General features: G+C 29.6%; 2 protein-coding genes across 4 annotated transcripts; one reads left to right on the forward strand and one right to left on the reverse strand.

Annotated features, from left to right (window-relative positions):
* Positions 1–643: 643 nt before the first annotated feature.
* LOC109806613 (putative choline kinase 2) lies at positions 644–5,914 on the reverse strand. Of its 2 annotated transcripts, none has more exons than XM_020369074.3 (8): positions 5,761–5,914; positions 4,985–5,425; positions 2,166–2,287; positions 1,881–2,076; positions 1,581–1,698; positions 1,409–1,456; positions 1,207–1,307; positions 644–1,106 (listed from the first exon to the last, which is right to left on the reverse strand). In XM_020369074.3, exons 2-8 carry the CDS (start codon positions 5,336–5,338, stop codon positions 957–959), a joined length of 1,089 nt encoding a protein of 362 aa, XP_020224663.1. In that variant the 5' UTR covers positions 5,339–5,425; positions 5,761–5,914; the 3' UTR covers positions 644–956. The 2 variants fall into 2 exon arrangements, with proteins under 2 accessions (XP_020224663.1, XP_020224664.1); XM_020369075.3 differs by having other exon boundaries at positions 4,985–5,383; positions 5,761–5,887.
* Positions 5,915–10,880: 4,966 nt separating this feature from the next.
* Positions 10,881–19,141, forward strand: LOC109805502 (putative S-adenosylmethionine carrier 2, chloroplastic). Of its 2 annotated transcripts, none has more exons than XR_002240300.3 (12): positions 10,881–11,050; positions 11,363–11,467; positions 12,041–12,123; positions 12,978–13,054; positions 13,909–13,999; positions 15,273–15,326; positions 15,402–15,497; positions 15,804–15,893; positions 17,794–17,845; positions 18,376–18,516; positions 18,590–18,670; positions 18,786–18,844. XR_002240300.3 is itself a non-coding variant. In XM_020367588.3 (12 exons), the coding sequence occupies exons 1-12, from the start codon at positions 11,017–11,019 to the stop codon at positions 18,903–18,905; spliced, it is 945 nt and encodes a 314-aa protein (XP_020223177.1). In that variant the 5' UTR covers positions 10,885–11,016; the 3' UTR covers positions 18,906–19,141. The 2 variants fall into 2 exon arrangements, 1 of the variants encoding a protein (XP_020223177.1); XM_020367588.3 differs by having other exon boundaries at positions 10,885–11,050; positions 18,376–18,437; positions 18,786–19,141.
* Positions 19,142–19,563: the final 422 nt, after the last annotated feature.

The raw sequence follows: 19,563 nt of genomic DNA on the forward strand, positions 1-19,563 counted from the left end.
ATGTTATAGATAAGTGTATTTATCAGAACTTTATCGTATTAAAATTATTTTTTTTATATTTTTTTTATTAAATTCAAGACTCAAATTCGAATCACTAAAATTTAAGGACAAATTAGTTATCATTTAAGAATACTTGAGCTAAATTACTAAAAAAAAATTAAAAGATAAAAAATAGTATATTTTTTTCCCAAAATATACATATATGATAAATGAATTACTTGTTTAATTAAAATTAACAATATACTAAATTAAATACATTATCTTCATGACATTTTAAAATTTAATGGAAATGTATTGTCATAATACAAAATTTATATAATCAACTAATTAAAAATCATGTTTAGTAAAATTTATAAAGTAATTATCATAAAAATCAAATTACTTATCAATTTATACATAATGATTTATAATTCGAAAAATCTAAAAAATACTTTATAAAATATATCTTATTCTCTCATTCTTTGCTACGTCACTTAACGATGTCAAGGAAAACATTAGTAAACGTTAATTAAATCATACAAAGTAAAATTTAGACTCAAATTTGAAATTCTTGTTATTTTTATAAATTTCAAAGCTGTGGATTGTAGTTTATCTAGACATAGATTTCAAAAGGGAGAGGGGTAACCTTGTTATAGATGAGAGCTAGGAACCATTCAAATTAGACTTTATTATAACATTATCTAATGTGTGAAACATGAAGGGACAAATCTATATCCCATTGATATTGCAACAATACAAAGTTACAAACTACTTATTCTCAAATTTATCCCCAAACTCAATCCCTAAAGAGAGGGATCGAAAAGCAAACCTTAATTAAAATTTCAAAAACTCATCACAGATTTTTAGTGATTACATATGTTATTTACATATATGATGCTGCATATCATATATTGTACGTGTTATTAATATATAAATATATACTAAGACTAATCTTCACTATGACATGTGAAGCAAAATCACGTGAAGGATGGCAGAGATCCATTCACAGTTGCGTCTTGGGAAGTGATGCATGGTGAGTCCAATAAAGTAGGCTTCCTTAACCAGTATTCCTGAAACCTTTGCCTTGCATACTCCTTGTAGTCAAAGTCTATTTTATTCACATAACTCTGCAAGTACATGCAAAACATCAATGTTAGTGTACCTTGCTAACTGACACAAATAACTTTCTTTAAGATAACCATGGAATTATCTAAATAAAAAACTTACCGAAATAAGTCCCCACAGACCCCAAAATATATGACTTGCAAGAGCGTATTTTTCTACTGCTTTCACTAACTTGTTCACTTTAGCATTGCTTGGTTTCTTGCCTGTGTACAAGGAGTTGCCAAAATAAATTTGAGACATGCATTGCATTTCATGATATGATTTCAACTTTTATAACATGATTTTGACATGTCAATGGACTAACCTTCAGAACTCAGATAGATACGGATAAATCGTTGACGCTCCTCTAGACCTGGTTTACCATATCCAATTTGGTGTGTCAGCAATTAAGAGTGATATCAATTAATAAACATAAAATTGCAATTATTATTAATCATTGTGGGAATGCAATTGAGGATCACAAACAAGAACTTTACTTGGATATTTATTGTAGTCAAGTACATGAGGTGTGTCACTGTGGTAATCTGCCACCATTTCACAGAAATGATTTGCCAGATCATAAGCAACAGGATTATAACTGGCATATTCATAGTCCTGTATCATTAAAAAAAAAAAGAAGAAGAAGAACAAAAGATAAGTTTAGTGTAAAATATGACTGCTAAAAGATGAAAAGAGCCTACAAAAGTGGTATCATCCTCCTAAATCCCAACATTGATACAGCATGAAAATTAAGACCACGACAAGTACCAGAGACAGAATATATAACCACAACTTACAATTATAGTGATTAATCTTGTCTCTTCATCCATCATTATGTTACCATATTGTAGGTCATTGTGACAAAAGCCAATCTCTTGATATCCTTCAGATAACTTCTTCTCGAGGATATTTATTTCCTCATCCAGATTGTCCAAGCCAAATATTTTTATATCCTTTGGTGAGCACAAACTTCTGGCTTCACCAAGCCACTTCCTAGTAAATAACACAAGGAGAGTATTTAATATCCAGCGATGGCAAGGAAAAATGGCTTTAAGATTTTCAACCTATATATAATTAATTACCTCATTCTGTGCCAAATCTGAACCATCTTTGCAGCAGGCATATGAAGATTATGGAACTCTCTCATCTTAGATGCTATCAAAGCAGATACTTCGGGGTCACGGAGGTCAGCAGCTGAGAGAGTCTAAAAAGCCAAAAACAAAAAGGACAGACAAAAGCATGTTATACGTAAAGATATCAACTTTGTTTTTTGGGTATGTTTTAGTAAATTTTTATAAAAATACTTTTAGAAGAGTAAAATAAGAATGAAAAATGAAATAAGTTTTTCTATAAACTTATATATAATTTATTTTATAAAAATTCTCTCTTATTAACTTTTTAAAATCTTATTTTTAACTTTTAATTTATATACAAGTTAGTTTTAGTTTATATAAATAGACATTTCACAACGGATATAAATTAGTGAGTGTATAATGTGGGTGATTATAACCTCTGAGTACAGTGTTCTATTTCTAGTAATAAAAAAAAAAAAAAGTCCTGAACAGGAGATTATAAGATTCACCAATTAGTTTGGGATGTACCAAGCAAATTGCTCATCTAGTGTCCATGGGGTCAACTCCTTTACCCAACTAGGAAGAGTCAAATATAAAGGTGACAAACCACTACTTAATTGCATTATTATTAATTACAGTACTATATTTATTAATGAGTGAAATAGACAGGAAATAAGACCTCCCAAATCTGATATTTCCATGTATTCATAAAAAAAAATATCCAGATCCCCTTCACACTATCCAGTAACATCATTGTTTGATTATGTTCCTTACTTTACTTATTTCTAATAGAGAAATAACATTTAGGAACGAGAGAAGGAAAAAAAAAGAATGGCAAGAGTAGCACCTAAGAGCACCTGATCCCATCCCATTGACTCAACACCATTCAATTGAATACCTCAAAGATGCTTCTTAATTAATCGTAAAAATGTGATGGTAACCCTCCATTGCTCCAAGAGATAAAGGGAATAAAATTCGAAAAAGAAAGCACCCGTCCAAATAAAAGCAATTTGACTAGAGAATAAAGTAAAATTGAGAACAAAAAGCTAATTCACTTTCAAACTGATGAGAATATACTTTCTAAAGCTCAAGCACGAGTTAGAATAATCACTGAAACCAATTTCTGGGAAAATAAGACACTAAAATTTGTGGTCTAGGAGGCTGTCCATGCTCTCACGTAGGCTTCAATATTCAACGGGAGTTTATGAGGACATTATTTTGCTGAACAATAATTTTTTAACACTTATATTTTTACATACTTCATCAACACTTTATATTTTTCTTTATCTCTTTTTATTATCATATAGTATATCATCCACTAATTATTATACTTATATTTTCTGTTCTCTCTTGCTAGATGTTTAATAGTATTCGGGCAAATATTTTTCATTCATCAATAATCAACCAAGATCGGTGTCAAAAAGAATGTGAAACTCATGCCGATATGGATGACTAATTCACCATTGCGTACAATTTTGTTAATTTTATTTTATTGCTTTCTGTGTAGAAATCATTTTTCGCTCACATCCAAACTGCACATTATTATAAAACGATAAACATGACAATAACCGTATATAAAGTAAAACTTTCTAATGATGCATTAAATCACAACAGACATTTTCATCTTCTGTACCAAATGCCTAACTTAACAAGTCAAAAATAGAAAGTTTTTAATAAATAAATATTATAGTTTAGATTTAAGGTTAATCACATTTTTACCCCCTCAAAAATGATAACTATGTAATTTTGTTTTTTAAAATTTTAATTGAACAATTTTAATTTCTTAAGTGTTACTAATTTTATTCTTCAATATTTTAATTAGATAATTTTAGTCACTTAAATGTTATAATTATATGATTTTAATCTCCTAAAATTTTAATTGAATAATTTTAGTCATTTAAATCTTATAATTATATGGTTTTAGTCTCTTTTATTAAAAATATAGTAATTTAAAGATTATATAATAAGTATATATATATATACTCATAAAATATATAATAAAACTATACAATTGTTGACCGGTTTAAATTATTTATATTATAATTTTTATTAATGTATCAAATGATATATATATATATATATAATTAATATTACTAAATAAATAAATTTATATATATATATTAGTATATTTGTAGATAAATTAATAATTTTATAAATTTTGATTAGTATATATTAATATGCTTTTATAAAAATAAAAAATATATTAAAAGACAGTTAATTAGAAATATTGATACAATAATAGTGTTTCACAAAAAAAATATTATATTTTTAATAAAAAAACAAAAATTATATAACTGTAATATTTTATTATATTTAAAAGACAAAAATTACTCAATTAAAATTTAGAAGAAATAAAAATACATAATTGACAGGTAAAAAGTGAGAAAATCACATTTAAGAATTAAATTTAATAAATCCGTACTCTTATGACAAAAACTTGTCATTTTCTTCCCCGATCTACCTAGTCCACATCATAGAAAAATACTAGTTAAATCAAGATTTACCAAAAATGTAAAAAATAAAAAATCAACAAAAGAATTTTAAAATTTTAACTCCAGTGCAACCCCCCAGCAAGGATAATATTCTATTCTGGGACGTGTAATTGTCATGTTAGATTATTTTATTTTTAGGTTAATTTCTAAGTTGACTAATTAAAAATACATAATTTAAAAAATTATTGTAAAAGTTAATTAACTCATTAATCATAACCATGTAATCCGATTAGATAGAAGTGTAAATTTTTCTTTCGACACTGACATAAACTGTTTATGCATTTATTTTTTTGAAGAAAGGAAAAGCATAAAAGAACAAAGAAGATAAGAACGTACTTTGGCATGAATAAACTCCTCAACTCTGCCAGAGGTGAATCGGGCAAGAAGGCGTGGACCTTGACCATGCTCTGACATGCACTCAAAGGTTCGAACTTCTTCTTCCCTGTCGAAGAAAACTTCAACACCTTCACCATACGAACGAACCAGAACGTTTCTCACTTCACCACCATTCTTGGTTGGCCACTTTATCCGAAAAACCTCATTGGTCATTGCACCCTTCAACGGAATCACCTGCAAGGCGTTCACATCATCGATCGGATCCCCCAAGTCCGAAGCCACCGCAGCAAGCACTTCCATTATCTCTTCTTGCGATCCGCACCCTTTCAACACTTCAATGGTCTTTATGGCCATCTTCGAAAACAGAGGAACTCTGCTTTTGCCGAAAAACAAGGGAAGCTGAAACAGAGTTTCGTTAATACTCAAGTGTTTTCAGTTTTCCTGCATGCACAAACACAACGAGAATGATACGAGATTTGAGAATCCAGTTGCGAGAAAACAACACCAACCATGACCCTTTATAGTAAAATTCCAACAATAAAAAAAAAAAACTAAATAGAATTGCGTGTTTAAGAAAACCATCCCAAAACAGAGAATTACAGAGTTCCAAAACAGGGGAAATGCTGCCACCAAAAAGTTTGAAATTAGAAGATTGTGTGAAAAAGACAGAAACTTTTTTGGAACCCAGTTGAGGAGAAGCGTCAGGGATCAACAATCCGTGAAGAATAATCAAAAGGGTACGAAAAAAAATAAAATTTAGAGAATTGGGAACTGACCAGAGAAGCAGAAGCAGAAGCAGAGTGAAAATGTGCAGAAGAAGGAGTTTAAAATTTGAACACTAATGTTCTATGTTTGTGTGAAGTCAGAAAGAAATGTTTCAGCATAACATATATATATATATATATATATATAATTGTAGAAAGTGAGAGCCAAAGAGGGCAAGTATTCTATTAGCTAAAGTCTTAACCGTTTACAGTGCGTATTGATTTGGTGTTTGTTTGACCACAAAGCTTTCTTTTTATTATTAACTTTTTTTTAAAAAAAATGTTTATAATAAATAGGTAGCTTACACTCAAGGATTTCCTGTAATTCTAATAGTCAAACTTGCAGATAGCTATTAGCTAAGAAAAATCTACCAAAATAGACAGATAGTAATTGTATCCAAGAAGAAATAAATTCCACTCTGTTTTTAAGTAATCTCAGAAAAATTATCGAAATAAATTGAAAACGTTATAAGATATTTTTATAAATATTTCTAGATAACTAAATAAAGTTAAGTTTTAGTGATAATTTTTTCATTAAATTAGAAAATACTAATGTAAACTCTTTTCACAGAAAGACTAAAATTTATTGTAGTAATACTTCAATATTTTTTTTTGAAACCGACGTCGCATCAAAATTAGATTTATAAGTTCATGTATGAAAAAAAACTTATCTTCAACTTGACTTTGGATGGTTCTCAAAAGGGGGACAAAGTCTCATGTGGAGCTTGTCTTACTGATGTACTTGTTGACTTGGTTGACATTATAATATTGATCATATATATAAAAGCGTTTAGCATTGTCATTTAATTTTCCTTGATTTTAAAACCAAGATAAACTCAAGCTCGTAAATAATAAAAAAAAATAGAATTTATTATGGAAAAAAGTTCATGTTCCTAATTTTAAATTGATTTGTATGTGAAAGTGCATCAAAAAATGAATTTTGTCATTGTGAAAAAGAAAGGATGAGGAAGAACCAAAATGGTGAAGTTAGAACAAATAAAAGGTCAAATTTGGCTCAAATATGAACGCGTCCTTAACGAGACGTGTTATAAGCTGAGGACAAAAATAACGCCGTTCAGAATCAGCTACCAGTCTACCACCACTTCATGGGAAAAGTTTTTAGTTTATAGAGCAAATTACGTCTATATTCCTTGAAGTGTGTTGATATTACACACATAACTTTTTTATTTTTTTTTTCATTTATGCGATTATCACGTGTTTTTTTAATGGAAAATTAAAAAAACAAATTTCTCTTATCTCCATCATTTAAAACATTCATACTAGCAAAATAATTGGAAGGAAACTATATGCTAATTATTCATGGTCAACGTTCATACACATCTCATTTTTGAGTGAATTTGATTAATTATTTTGATTAAGCTTCGATAATGACTTTTGTATGAGTGTTAAGTTTGGAAGACATAAGAGTCCATATGTAGATCTTGTAAAGTAAAAGATTACATGTATAATAGATTTAATATATTAGAGAGTACGTGTGTAATTGCATTAACAAAAGGTATATTTCAGAAACTATTCCTGTAATTACCTTTAGTTGATATAAAAATACGAATAAATAATAAAATAGATAAACATTGTTTTCGAATCATCATATTATTGGCATAGTATTTACCTATTTTATTAATTATTATTCTTTTGTTAAAAAAACTTAAACGAACAATTTAAATAAAATCTCTTTAATTTTTTTTATCTAAATTCAAAACATTAAAGTGATATGGAGATGAATTAACTTTATTTTATTTTAACCAATGACATATTAATGTAAACATTACTCAGATTTTTAAATTAAAAATGAGCTTTTGTTTTGCCTTTTCAGCTATGAGCGTTGAAAACGAGTATTTGGACTTGGACGGTTGTGTCTGGCAATGGCATAGCATTATAAATTATGGTATTAGAGGTTTTTTTTTTTTTTTATCAACCTAGTACTGGTATTAGATTGGATATTATATTTTCATAAAAACAAAATTAGTTAAATATTATATAATATCTTGAGATATTTTAATTAAAAAAACTGTTATTAACTGTAAACATAATTTTATGATGAACTCTGTAATTTTAATCAAATGGATTTATCATAATTTTTACGTCAATATTTCAATTATTGATTTAGTTACAAAGAATATCGACGGTACACTACAAATACAAACTCTATGTCCTTGTTTGGGCTATCCATCACATGTCATAACACATTTATTACTTCCTTTCATATTTATTATATATGTCACTTATCATACATGTCAAGTGATTCTTCATTCTTTTATTATATATATCACTTATCACATTTATTACTTCCTCTTATATCTATCCAAATTCACTCCAAAATAAGACGAAAGTTAATCATTGTCCATTCTAAAATTTGATTGCTATTATACTTATTGATTATGTTGTGATTAATTTTTGTCAAAAAAATATCACCGATGATTTTTAGTAATCTTTTTAACATTAATTATACTTATTAATCCACAAAACTAAAACTTTAACCTTATTTAAGAGATAAAACCATTCAGAGTGACTTGAAATTAAAGAGAGTTAAATAATATGCATAAGAACTTACATTTTAGTTTTATTGTCGTTATTGTATAAAAAAATTATCTAAAATACTTAAGTTTAATTTCCTAGACAAATGAAATATTAAAACTTTTAAAGCATTTATTATTAAATAAAAATTAAACATTTTTTTAATTTATAATGTTGGGTATATTGCTTTTACATAATACAGTTAAATTTTTTAAAAATTATATTATCAAAACATTTTCAGAAAATATAAAATATTATTTCCAAATGTAATACAATAGTACATCCACCACTGCAAAGAATTTTAAGAATTTAAGTATTCTTTTATAAAATAATTATTTCCACATGCTATGATTTATTACTTACTACTAATATCATCATTATATATTATAAATAAATAAAGAATAAGAATGCGAGCAGCATATCCTAAATATTGAATGAAGATTAATGAAATCTCTCTAATTACATTATATGACATTTTTCTCGTATTATAAGAATTTACGATAAATCTGATACTATCTTAGAATAATAGATTTAAATTAGATTTAAATCTAACTCAACCTTACAAATCTGATTTGTAATGTGAAAGTTATTTTTCACTTATATATTATTTAATTATCTAATTTTTAATTTACGTAAAATTTAGATTTTTTCTAATAAAAAATTCATTTGAATGCTCATTAGTTGACTTGTATTTTCATCATTTGTTATGAATATTAATATTGAAACAGTAGTAGCCATTTAATATATAATAAGGCTATATATGGTACGTAGGAAGGGATAACTTAGGTTTAATAACTCTAACCTTTACTTACCTGTTTACAATGCAACACACGATTCTTGCTCTTATCTATATATGTCCCCACCATTACATCTGAAACTATTTGTCAACTTTACATATTTTAGTCAAATGATAACTGCAATGAAATGTCAATTGTCACCCACATCTTTCCCCATGCTACGATACAAATATCATAAATGTCGATAATATTTTGAGTAATTGATTTTTATACAATAACTTTTACATGAGATCAGAAACACAGACAATTGTGTAAAATGTAAGTAATGTGATGGAGAAAAATACAAAGAAAAGGTGAACATATTATATATAAAAAAAATGTGTATAAATAATATTAGGGGTATCTTTTGTCGAGAATGATGGTAACTCGAGTCACGCCAATAGAATTAAAGTTTTGCTCGAAAACCAAATTAAAAGAAAAGGGAAGAAAATAAATGAATTAAGGAGAAACATAAAAATAGAAATAGAAACTTTGTGTAATATTATTTGGTTTAACTGAAAATAAAAAGAAAGGGAATTATTTGTTTAAACAAGAGAGTAGAAGAAAAATAAAACGTAAAAAAAAAAAAAAAGTATGCCCTTATCTAAAGACAAGTTTCATCATTACTATTGAAAAAATGACGAAATAATCATATTTGAAAAAAAAACTATTTTATAATTATGACTTATGTTATCACATTTTCATTTTGTTGAAAAATAGTGAAAATGGTTTTTTTTTTTTTTTTTTTATCTTCAATTTTGGCCTTCGTTATGAAAATGTTTTCTTATACTTAAACAAACATGTGTTCATCACTATTTTCTTTTTCCTTTGTATCAAATACAAGTATACACTTAAAGAGAATGTTTGATCAAGTTGAGAGGTTGGCACCCACCACAAGTTTGATACCTTACTATCTTTGCCTAAATCATTGAAAATTTAGAATCACCACCGATCAGAGCTCTTGCCTCAGAAGCGTCTCTATCATTCAACCAATTCATAGAAAAATTAACAAATTAGGTTTCAATTATCTTTTGCTTTCCCATTTCTTTAGATACCCGTTTTATATTCATTAATTAATAATTGACGAATCCGACTACAAAATCAATTACCACATATAGCTTCATAATTTTTTTTGGTAATTTCACTGTAAAAAAACAATTATTTCGAACAATCCAAATAAAATACATTAGTTTAAAATCGCTGTCCATCTAACTTGTCAAAGCATAAAAAATATTCTATATAATTGATTATAATAACTAACATTGAAATTTATTTTATAATTAATCAAAACACACTCCGAAATTATTACTTCGACTTTTGTATACATGAAAATAAAATAATCATCTATATAAAATTATTCCCTATAAATTAGAATGCTTATTTTGAAGGAAAAAAAAGGGAGCTTTTTCTTAACATTTCTAGAATACTTTTAATGTCTTATCATTTTTAATCTGGAATTTTTATCTTTATTTTAAAAATAATTTGCAATATATTTAAGATAAAATATCTATAATTAAAAATAACTTTATATCATAATATAAATTATTTTTTTATAAATTTATAACTTAAATATATTTTGTCTCCATGAGTAAATATTAATTTTGATCTATATTTATTTTTTCTTCTCTATTTTCCTTTTTTCTATAATTCATAAATATTATTTTTTTTCTTATAAAATATTATTAGTACTTATAAAATAAGTAAATTTTGGTTATACATAAAATTATTTTTATATATAAGTATAATTTATTGATTATAGATAAGTATATTATCGAGAAAAAGAAAACATTTCATGACTCTCTATTTTGTTGTTATCGTTGGATAATTAAACACAAAAGCCCGACTAAAACCCATTTCTCCACTTGGCCGTAAGCGAGAACAGCAAAGTTGGCTGAATGGAATTGTGAGAAAATTGGTTATTAGATAAAGCTTTGGTCTTTGCACATTGATATTGCCCATGACCTCCAAAGCTCCCCACCCTGATTCAACTGGTATTTCACTCTTTGCTATTTCAATCACTACCGTTCAACGTACCTATTACTCTGTCGTTTTTCACATCGGATTTCCTCAAATTTCATTTTTGTTTTTCTGACTTTGACTTTCATTCTGACCCTATTGTCTCATGCTGGTTAGAGAACTTGAATAGTGGCTAGTGGGTAGTTAATGAAGTGGGTCTCGGGCACAAGAAGGGTTTTAATTATTTAGTTACTTTTCTGTCAACTTTTGAAAGCAATACCTTCTAAATTGCTGTGTCAATTTGTTGTCTGAGGTTTGTGCTTGTGCTCTGCATTGCTTATTTTCAGATGCATTGAAGTCTAAAATGTCTGTTCAAAAGGATCCAGATAAATTCTTCGTGTCCATCAGTGAAGGAGAGAAAAAGCCTTTTAATTTTTTGCGCGCTCTATATGGTAAGTATTGCCATTCCAGTTGAAGATTGTGTAGATTCATGGAGAAAAAAACTGCAATGCTTTTGGTGTTTAAATATTGGCCTACTCTCTCTTGACATTACTTTATGCATATGTTGTATGTGTTGGGGTGTTTTACACTGGGGAGCACTCCATTCACAGATAGTGAGTAAATTACACAAGTGAGTTTGACATCATATTATAACTCAAAACTTTAAGGTATTAGATTTGTTGGTCTTTCTCACTTATATACTAGTATACTATTCAATATGTCTAACTCTAACTGATGTAGGACTCTCTTAACACTTGAACTCCAACAATATGTCCATGTTACATTTTATGCACACAATGAAATCAGTGTCATATAATGTTATTAGAATTTAGAAGTAGATAGATGAAAATTTTGAAGCCTTGCAATTGTAATTTCAATTTCAAATAGTTGCTTTTTCCCCTCCTGTATCTACCACTGTGAATTGATAATCGATCGTGATCGTGACAACTTCTGTGGCCAGTGTTGTCTTAGTTGGATATTCAAATGTTTGTATGACACACTTATGAATGTTGATCTAATTGCAGATGGATGCATTGCTGGAGGTGTTGCTGGTGTCGTTGTAGAAACGGCTTTATACCCCATTGATACCATCAAAACTCGACTACAGGTATATTATGTATATATAGTGTAAACTTTTTATTCTACTGTGTTTGCATTTGTCTTGTGGGGATTGGATGAAAGGGAGAAACTAGGAAGACTAATGGAAACAATGAAATTGGTGGTTTGTTACTTTGTTATACAAGAGGAAGCATGTATTTTACTCCAAAGATGCAGTTGTCCAATACTGATATTCTTTTCTCCATTTTCGTGTGGCTTCCAAATGTTTGTTTTTGTCAAAAGTTTGTATTCTGTAAATGTCATAATTATCACTTAATATATTATGTGTCATTCAAATTATACTTATGCATGAAATATAGACTTTGTTCAAAATTCATTCTATCCAGTTTGATATGAACTTTCATGCTAATGGAGCAATGCAACGGGCTTTCTTAACTTTTAACATTTCAGCTTCCTAGGGATAAAATTAATAGAATTGTTGAAATTATGGTGTTTCATAATCCTATCTAATCTGGGAAATAAGTCAAGATAGGATAAGGAAATACGGTAACCAATCCAAGGAAATAATAAGGAAATAAAGAAACTAATCCTGGTGTATAATCTAAGAAATGATAAGAATTAGTCCTCTAACATTGTTTCCATTTCCCCCTTTCACCTTTTTTTTGTCACATCTGTTTGTACAAGCCACCAAATGAGATTTTACTTTGACCAATGCATGAAACTTCCTTTTGTTAAACGTAATTTGGCCAAGTTATTTTCCAGTTGCCTAAATTGTAAAATAAACAGGCTTATAGTTATTGATCTTTAGTTGGAATCCATTGTCATGTTTTGACTTGCTTGTTTAGTATCTACCTTTTCATTATATTATAATTTTATTTTATATCTCATTCCATCCTATATCAGGTTGCTCGTGATGGAGGGAAAATTGTTTTCAAGGGTTTGTACTCTGGATTGTCTGGAAATCTTGTTGGTGTCTTGCCGTGAGTCCACTTTTTTTTTTTTTTTTCATACATACGTCATCCTTTGCAGTTCTTATGGCAATTATTTTTTTGTTGTTTATCTTGTTTCTCTGCTTTTCACAATATTTTTCTGCAACTATCTTATTTGAATCGATGTTAATTAGATATTATAGCTTATGTACTATGAACTTAAGCATGGGAATTTTCTGTTTCTAGTTTTAATTATAAGGAATTGACTAGAGGAATCTGTTTTTGGCCTACAATCATTTGCTTGAACTTTTCTCTAAGCTCTAACTGCCAATTCAGGATAAAGTAATATTTTTAGTTTTTAGGAAGATAGTTTGTGTATTTTTGCGCTGGGGTAAAAGATGGTCTATATGCTGAATTTTAGCTGAGTAAATACTAAATATGCAATAGCACAGATACTATCAACCCAGCTACGCGGAACTATCTCAGATCCTTTGGAACCCAGAACTTGATAACCATTATGGCACAAAAAGTTAACATCAATAACTTCTAATCACAGTATATGCCCCTAAGCTCGACAGTGCACAAATAAATTTTATTATCAATGGCAATAGTTGGAGAAGATCAATCTTGGGCAATTCTTGCTTTCACTCTATCCCAGAGAGGAAGATAATCATACTTTTAATCTTGAAACTCAATAACTTTCCTGCCTCCTTAAATTACATGGATTATTGTCATCTTTCACTTATGTACTGAGTTTGTGTCTGAAAACACAATCTACTTTAAGAAGAAATTTTTTCAGGACACATTAACCTTTGACATTCTTTTACTTTGGTAAAGTTATTGCTTCTTAATTTATTAGTTTATGCAGTAAATATGCCTGATAAACTATTCTTCCTCCCTTGCAGAGCTTCAGCAATTTTTATTGGTGTGTATGAACCTACAAAGCAGCAATTGCTAAAGTCTTTGCCTGAGAATCTCAGTGCTGTGGCTCATTTTGTAAGTTGGCTGTATTTAAAAAGGGACAATCTGTTCAAATTATCTATATGGTGACATTATTTAAAATATGCCACCAACTTTCACCTTAGCTATTTATGTGATGATGCTTTTGATCCCCTGCCACTTTCTGATTTCTTTTGTTACCCTTTTTATGTCTATATACCAATATTGCTAAGTTCATAGCATTACTTAATTGAGATAAATCCTTGGATACACTAACCAGGAGTGTCAGCTAGGTCAGTACATAACCAGAAACATGAGGGCACAGTTCTTTTTATGATATTGAAGAGCAAGGGATTCCCAAACATATGTGATTATATATACATTTTGTAGGTACATTTTAACCTTTGTAAACAAAAAGGGGAAGACATCACAAAGTAAAATGAGATTCACCAATGCCCCAAAGTCAATCTTTTCTAATTCAAAACCTTGTAGACTTACCATGATATCCAATATTTTGTAATTTCAGTTATTCACTAGATTCATAAGAAATTTCACCAAAACCTTTTTTTAACCAATTGGTCAATCCGATAAGATAGCGGCTTTATAATATTTTACAATGGTCTGCAACTCTTACAGTAGAACCTCAGTCTAAATAGGTATAGATTAGATAAACTTCCCAACAAAAACATATAGAAGAAGAAAATAAAGAGGTAAAATGAATCAAACTTCTCTCATAAGTTAAAATGAACTTATGTAACTTCTTAGAATCTCTCATTCCCTCTCAAGTCAAGTCTCGTCTAACTTCTTCAAAATCTAAGGTGTATAACTTAATGAAAGAAAGTTGATTGATTTTACCTCGAATTTCTTTTATATGAAGTGTTTGTTGAGAAATCTATCCAAACTAGGCCATAGTTGAGTCAATTATCTAGTTGCATGGACTCAGTCTGAACAGTGAAAGTTTGTGTCTAGGTTTGTGCTTGGCTTGAAAGATTTTCTAGTTTGATTTTTACCTTTTACATGTTTGTGCTTTAAGTTGCATATCAATTTTTATTATATCTCCGGCGTAATTTTTCTCTATTTTTTGTGCCATAGAAACAAAAAATATCAGAATGCATGTAAAGGGTAAACAGATACAGATAAATAGAAGTTATAAAACTTATTAATGACTAGATAACTGAATTTTTTGGTGAGCTATGTTGATCAGCTCAGTATCAAGCTTGCCTTAAATGATTAGCACACAAGCCATTTAGCCTGGTGTTCTGACCTAGAAGTGGGGGTGAATTTTCTTTTTATTTGTTGTTTTGATACTCAACTCTGAAGCTGAATACAGGCTGCAGGCGCTATTGGTGGCATTGCTTCTTCTATTGTTCGTGTTCCAACTGAGGTAAGTAGCTTTACTTCTTTTGTTGCCAAATATTGTCCACTTTCTTGAACTTGGAATTTATTAATGTCTTTCTAGGTTGTTAAGCAAAGGATGCAAATTGGGCAATTTAGATCAGCCCCGGACGCTGTTCGTCTTATTGTTGCAAATGAGGGTTTTAAAGGTCTTTTTGCGGTATGTATTACTTAATTTCATATCTTAGAGATGATCATTAATTAGTAATAATTTCGAGGTAGCGTATAATTTCTGCTTTAAAATATTGTTCCCACCTTCCCGGTGGTGCTTTTTATTCAGAGAACTCTTGAAAGAAGTTTCATGTTTTGTGTGAGAGGAGATATGATGTTGTTTGCTGGATTATGACAAGAACCATAATGATTTTTTACATTATTTTTTGGCTTTTCCATTTTTCATGCTATTTGAATATTATGTATACGCTAACTTTTATTTTATTTTTACATGCCTTGGCCTCTACTTTTGTAGGGATATGGATCTTTCTTATTACGAGATTTACCATTTGATGCTATAGAATTATGCATTTACGAGCAGCTGCGTATTGGGTATAAACTAGCGGTAAGCTTAATATTTGAAGTGTCTATTGATTTATATGGATTTTTATAGAAGTTCCCATTGCTTCTCAGTCATATATAAAAATGACGCCTTATGTTCCATGTAAAATTATATATCCAATTTGTGTATGAGTTGAAGAAAAGTATTGCGTAAAACTAGTAAAGTTATGCTCATTAGAATTTTTCTAATGAACATTAAATTTATTGAATTTCTGGCATCAATTTGTTAGATATTATTGTCATTAGCTTAGGATTAAGGACTTTAGGCCCATTAGTTTGGTTTCTACCATATATATTATAAGATTACTACAAAAGTTCTCTCTCTTTCTCCGAATGAGGTGATATAAGAAGCTACTTTTGGGAATCAAAGGGATTTTCATTCCAATTAAACAAATTTTGGATGCGGCTCTTGTTGCAAATGAGGGGGTGAGAGATGCAACGAAGTTGGGTAAACAGAATTTAATCTTTAAACAAAAATTTTAAGAAAGCTTATAGTCAAGTGAGTCGAGATCACTTAGACAAATCCCGGAGAGATGTGGCTTGACTTCTATCTCATTTCCTGTTCACCTTAGCGGTTGATGTATAGGTTCCTGAGCAATGCTAACAACACTCATTGATATTTGATACCCTGTTTCGAACACAATCTGTTATAAGGTGAGTTTATTCAAGTCATACTGAAAACTTGGGCTCACTCTCTTTTTAGTGGAACTTGCATGAAATTCACCCGTGTATTCGAAAGTAAGTGTTAAATATGTCTCTAGCATTTTTCTGTTTCCTGGCTGATTAGTAGAGGCCTCTTTTCTTTACACAAGGAATTAAGATTTTTCTATCTGCTGTGTGATTTGAAGTGACGGTATTTTATTTTGGAAAAAGATAGACAGTTTTGTGTGTTCTCTCTATACTCCAATACTTTGAGATTGTTTCAGGCTTTAAGATTAATTTGAAAGAGTGCTTTGTCTGGTACTGAGTGAAATTCTCATATCTTGCCCTAGTTGGAGGGAATTTCTTCCATCCGCCAAATCTATGGATGTCTCTTTTTTCATAATATTTTTTAAGGTTTAATTGAACTTTGTGCCTCCGAACTTTCACTATTCTGGAAATTTTGCCCCAACTTTTTTTCTCGTGAATTATACCTCTAAACTTTTAAATTTTGGTGATTTGTGTCATCCTATCCATTACTTGTCAAAATAGTAATGGAGTGTTGACTTGAGGTGACATGTCTAACATGAATAAACTTAATAATGTGGCATGTTTGACAGAGGCTCAATTGCACTTTGTGCCCCCAAACTTTTGTTTTTTGGCAAATTTTGCCCCCAAATAATTTTTCTCAACTATGCCACCAAACATTTAGATTTTGACTATTTGTGTCTTCCCGCCAATTGTCGTAAAAATACTAACAGAGTATTTGTCATTTGTGCCCTCTAATATTATGTAAAATAATGGTTTGACATAAATATAATTGTGACGACAAACATATCATGTCAGCACTTCATTAGTATTTTGACAGGCAATTGACCAGAGGACACAAATCATCTAAATCTAAAAGTTTGGAGGCATATTTTGTGAAGAAAAAAAAAATTGAGGGCAAAATTTATTAAAAAGTAAAACTGAGAGCAAAGTGTAATTAAGCCTATTTCTTAAGGGATAGTATTGTTTTGTTGCTTCTCTTTGGGGTTAAGCTCTATTTCAAGCAAGTTGCTCGTTTTGATATTCAGAGATTGAACAGCTTTACTCTATTATTGAGTATTTAGATGTTCCTTTTTTTTCACTCCCTCTATTTTGGATATCTTTTTCTCTCCATACTTCTGTTTTGCCATTTTTTGAATAAAATTTTCTATTATCTATCCACAACAAAAGGCTCTTTAGAGGTGCTTCATTGTTTCTGAATTTTTGTTTCTTTGCAGGCAAAAAGAGATCCTAATGATCCGGAGAATGCTATGCTTGGGGCAGTGGCTGGTATTACATATCTATTAGAAGCTCTCTGTTGAAATATTCAATGATTCTTTGATATTTATGTTAATCCTTCAAGTGCATGTTACTGTTTACCTCCAGGAATTCATGACAAACTTGTATTACTCAATTCAATTGGAATTTCTATTCTTTTTCTTTTACCTCGGTTTCTCATAAAAGGGTATCATAATTAATCAGTAATGTTCGTTAACTTTGTTTTATATGTTGGTTCTTGGTCCTTATTTTTTACTAACTGATATCCTAATATCTGGCATGATATTTTTGGTGGAAGATAAACTATTCATAATTGGATGGGGGCTTGCAAGTTGGTAAAATTCCACAAGAGGGAAGATAGTATGACAATTTGCAACATGCTGAACTAATAATTTAAACTAGTGACTAGGCTGTAAAGAAGAATTGTTACAGCCAAATTAACTTCAAACCAGTTTTTTCTCTCATTGTTTTATTTACTCATGCTGAAATACGGTCCAGCTTAATTTGTTTGAACTGAGAATGGTAAATTTTATACCTGATAGGTGCCATAACTGGAGCAGTCACAACTCCTCTTGATGTAGTAAAGACCAGGTTGATGGTTCAGGTAGAGAGAAATTTTTGTCTTATTATTTGAAGGAAATTTTGGGAGGGGTCCAAAAGGGAACTCCTGATTTCTTCTAAAGGTTTGCTATATTGCTTTTCCTCGTTTTTCAAACATGTTTCATTTGAAGCCTCACTCTCTGACACACACTTCAGGGATCACAAAACCATTACAAAGGCATTAGTGATTGTGTGAGGACAATAGTTAAAGAAGAAGGAACTCATGCTCTTTTTAAGGTATGAATATTTCTTGAGATTCAGTGTAACACTATAATCATTATTTGAATTCTTTAACCAAATTGCTTACTGAAAGCCTAATACTATTAACTGTTACATTTGCACTGTCATGCAGGGTATTGGGCCTAGAGTTTTGTGGATAGGAGTTGGAGGTTCAATATTTTTTTGTGTTCTCGAGAAGACTAAGCAAATTCTTGCTCAGAGGAGGCACCCCAAAGCTGAGATTCAGAAGTGAGTTTCTTCTAGGCAGGGTCAAGCTGATGACGTTGCTATGTACATTTAATTTAAGAGCAATGATCTTTGGACACCCACTTTTTTCAAACATCTAATTAAAATATTGATTATCTCTCTTTATTTCTTTCTATCATATCACATCACCTGTCATACTTATATCTTTTTTACTAGGCATCAAATAACATTTGGGGTGTCCAGAAATCATTTTTATTAATTTAATTTCATGATTTACATTGAGCCAGTTTTTGTCAGCTTCTTCCTTTTCTTCATTCCTAAATTGGTACATTTGGACCTGGAAATTTAAGTCTCAATTGAAATTTGGGATTTATCATAAAGCCTGAATAAAATTTGGGCTAGCATGGAGATTTCCCTGGATAAGGCTGACAAAACAGACGGTAACGGTCGTTTATTTGAACTTTGTTTTAATCTTTATAATTTTTATCAATTAAAAAAGAAAAGGAGATTAGAAGAGGAAAACTGGACCTCTATATTTACTCCTAAAGTTCATCGCTTGCACTTTTCAATGAAAATCTCCTTTGAATGTAATTTTATGATTAAAATTAGTTTGAAGACATTTTTAATTATGTTTAAACAGCTTAAAATTAGTTTTACTCAAATTTAAAACAATTTGTCGATTAGAATTTGTATGTCTTGGACCT

Source organism: Cajanus cajan, chromosome 7 (assembly GCF_000230855.2).
Source record: "Cajanus cajan strain Asha chromosome 7, NIPB_CcT2T_4, whole genome shotgun sequence".
Taxonomy (NCBI): domain Eukaryota; kingdom Viridiplantae; phylum Streptophyta; class Magnoliopsida; order Fabales; family Fabaceae; genus Cajanus; species Cajanus cajan.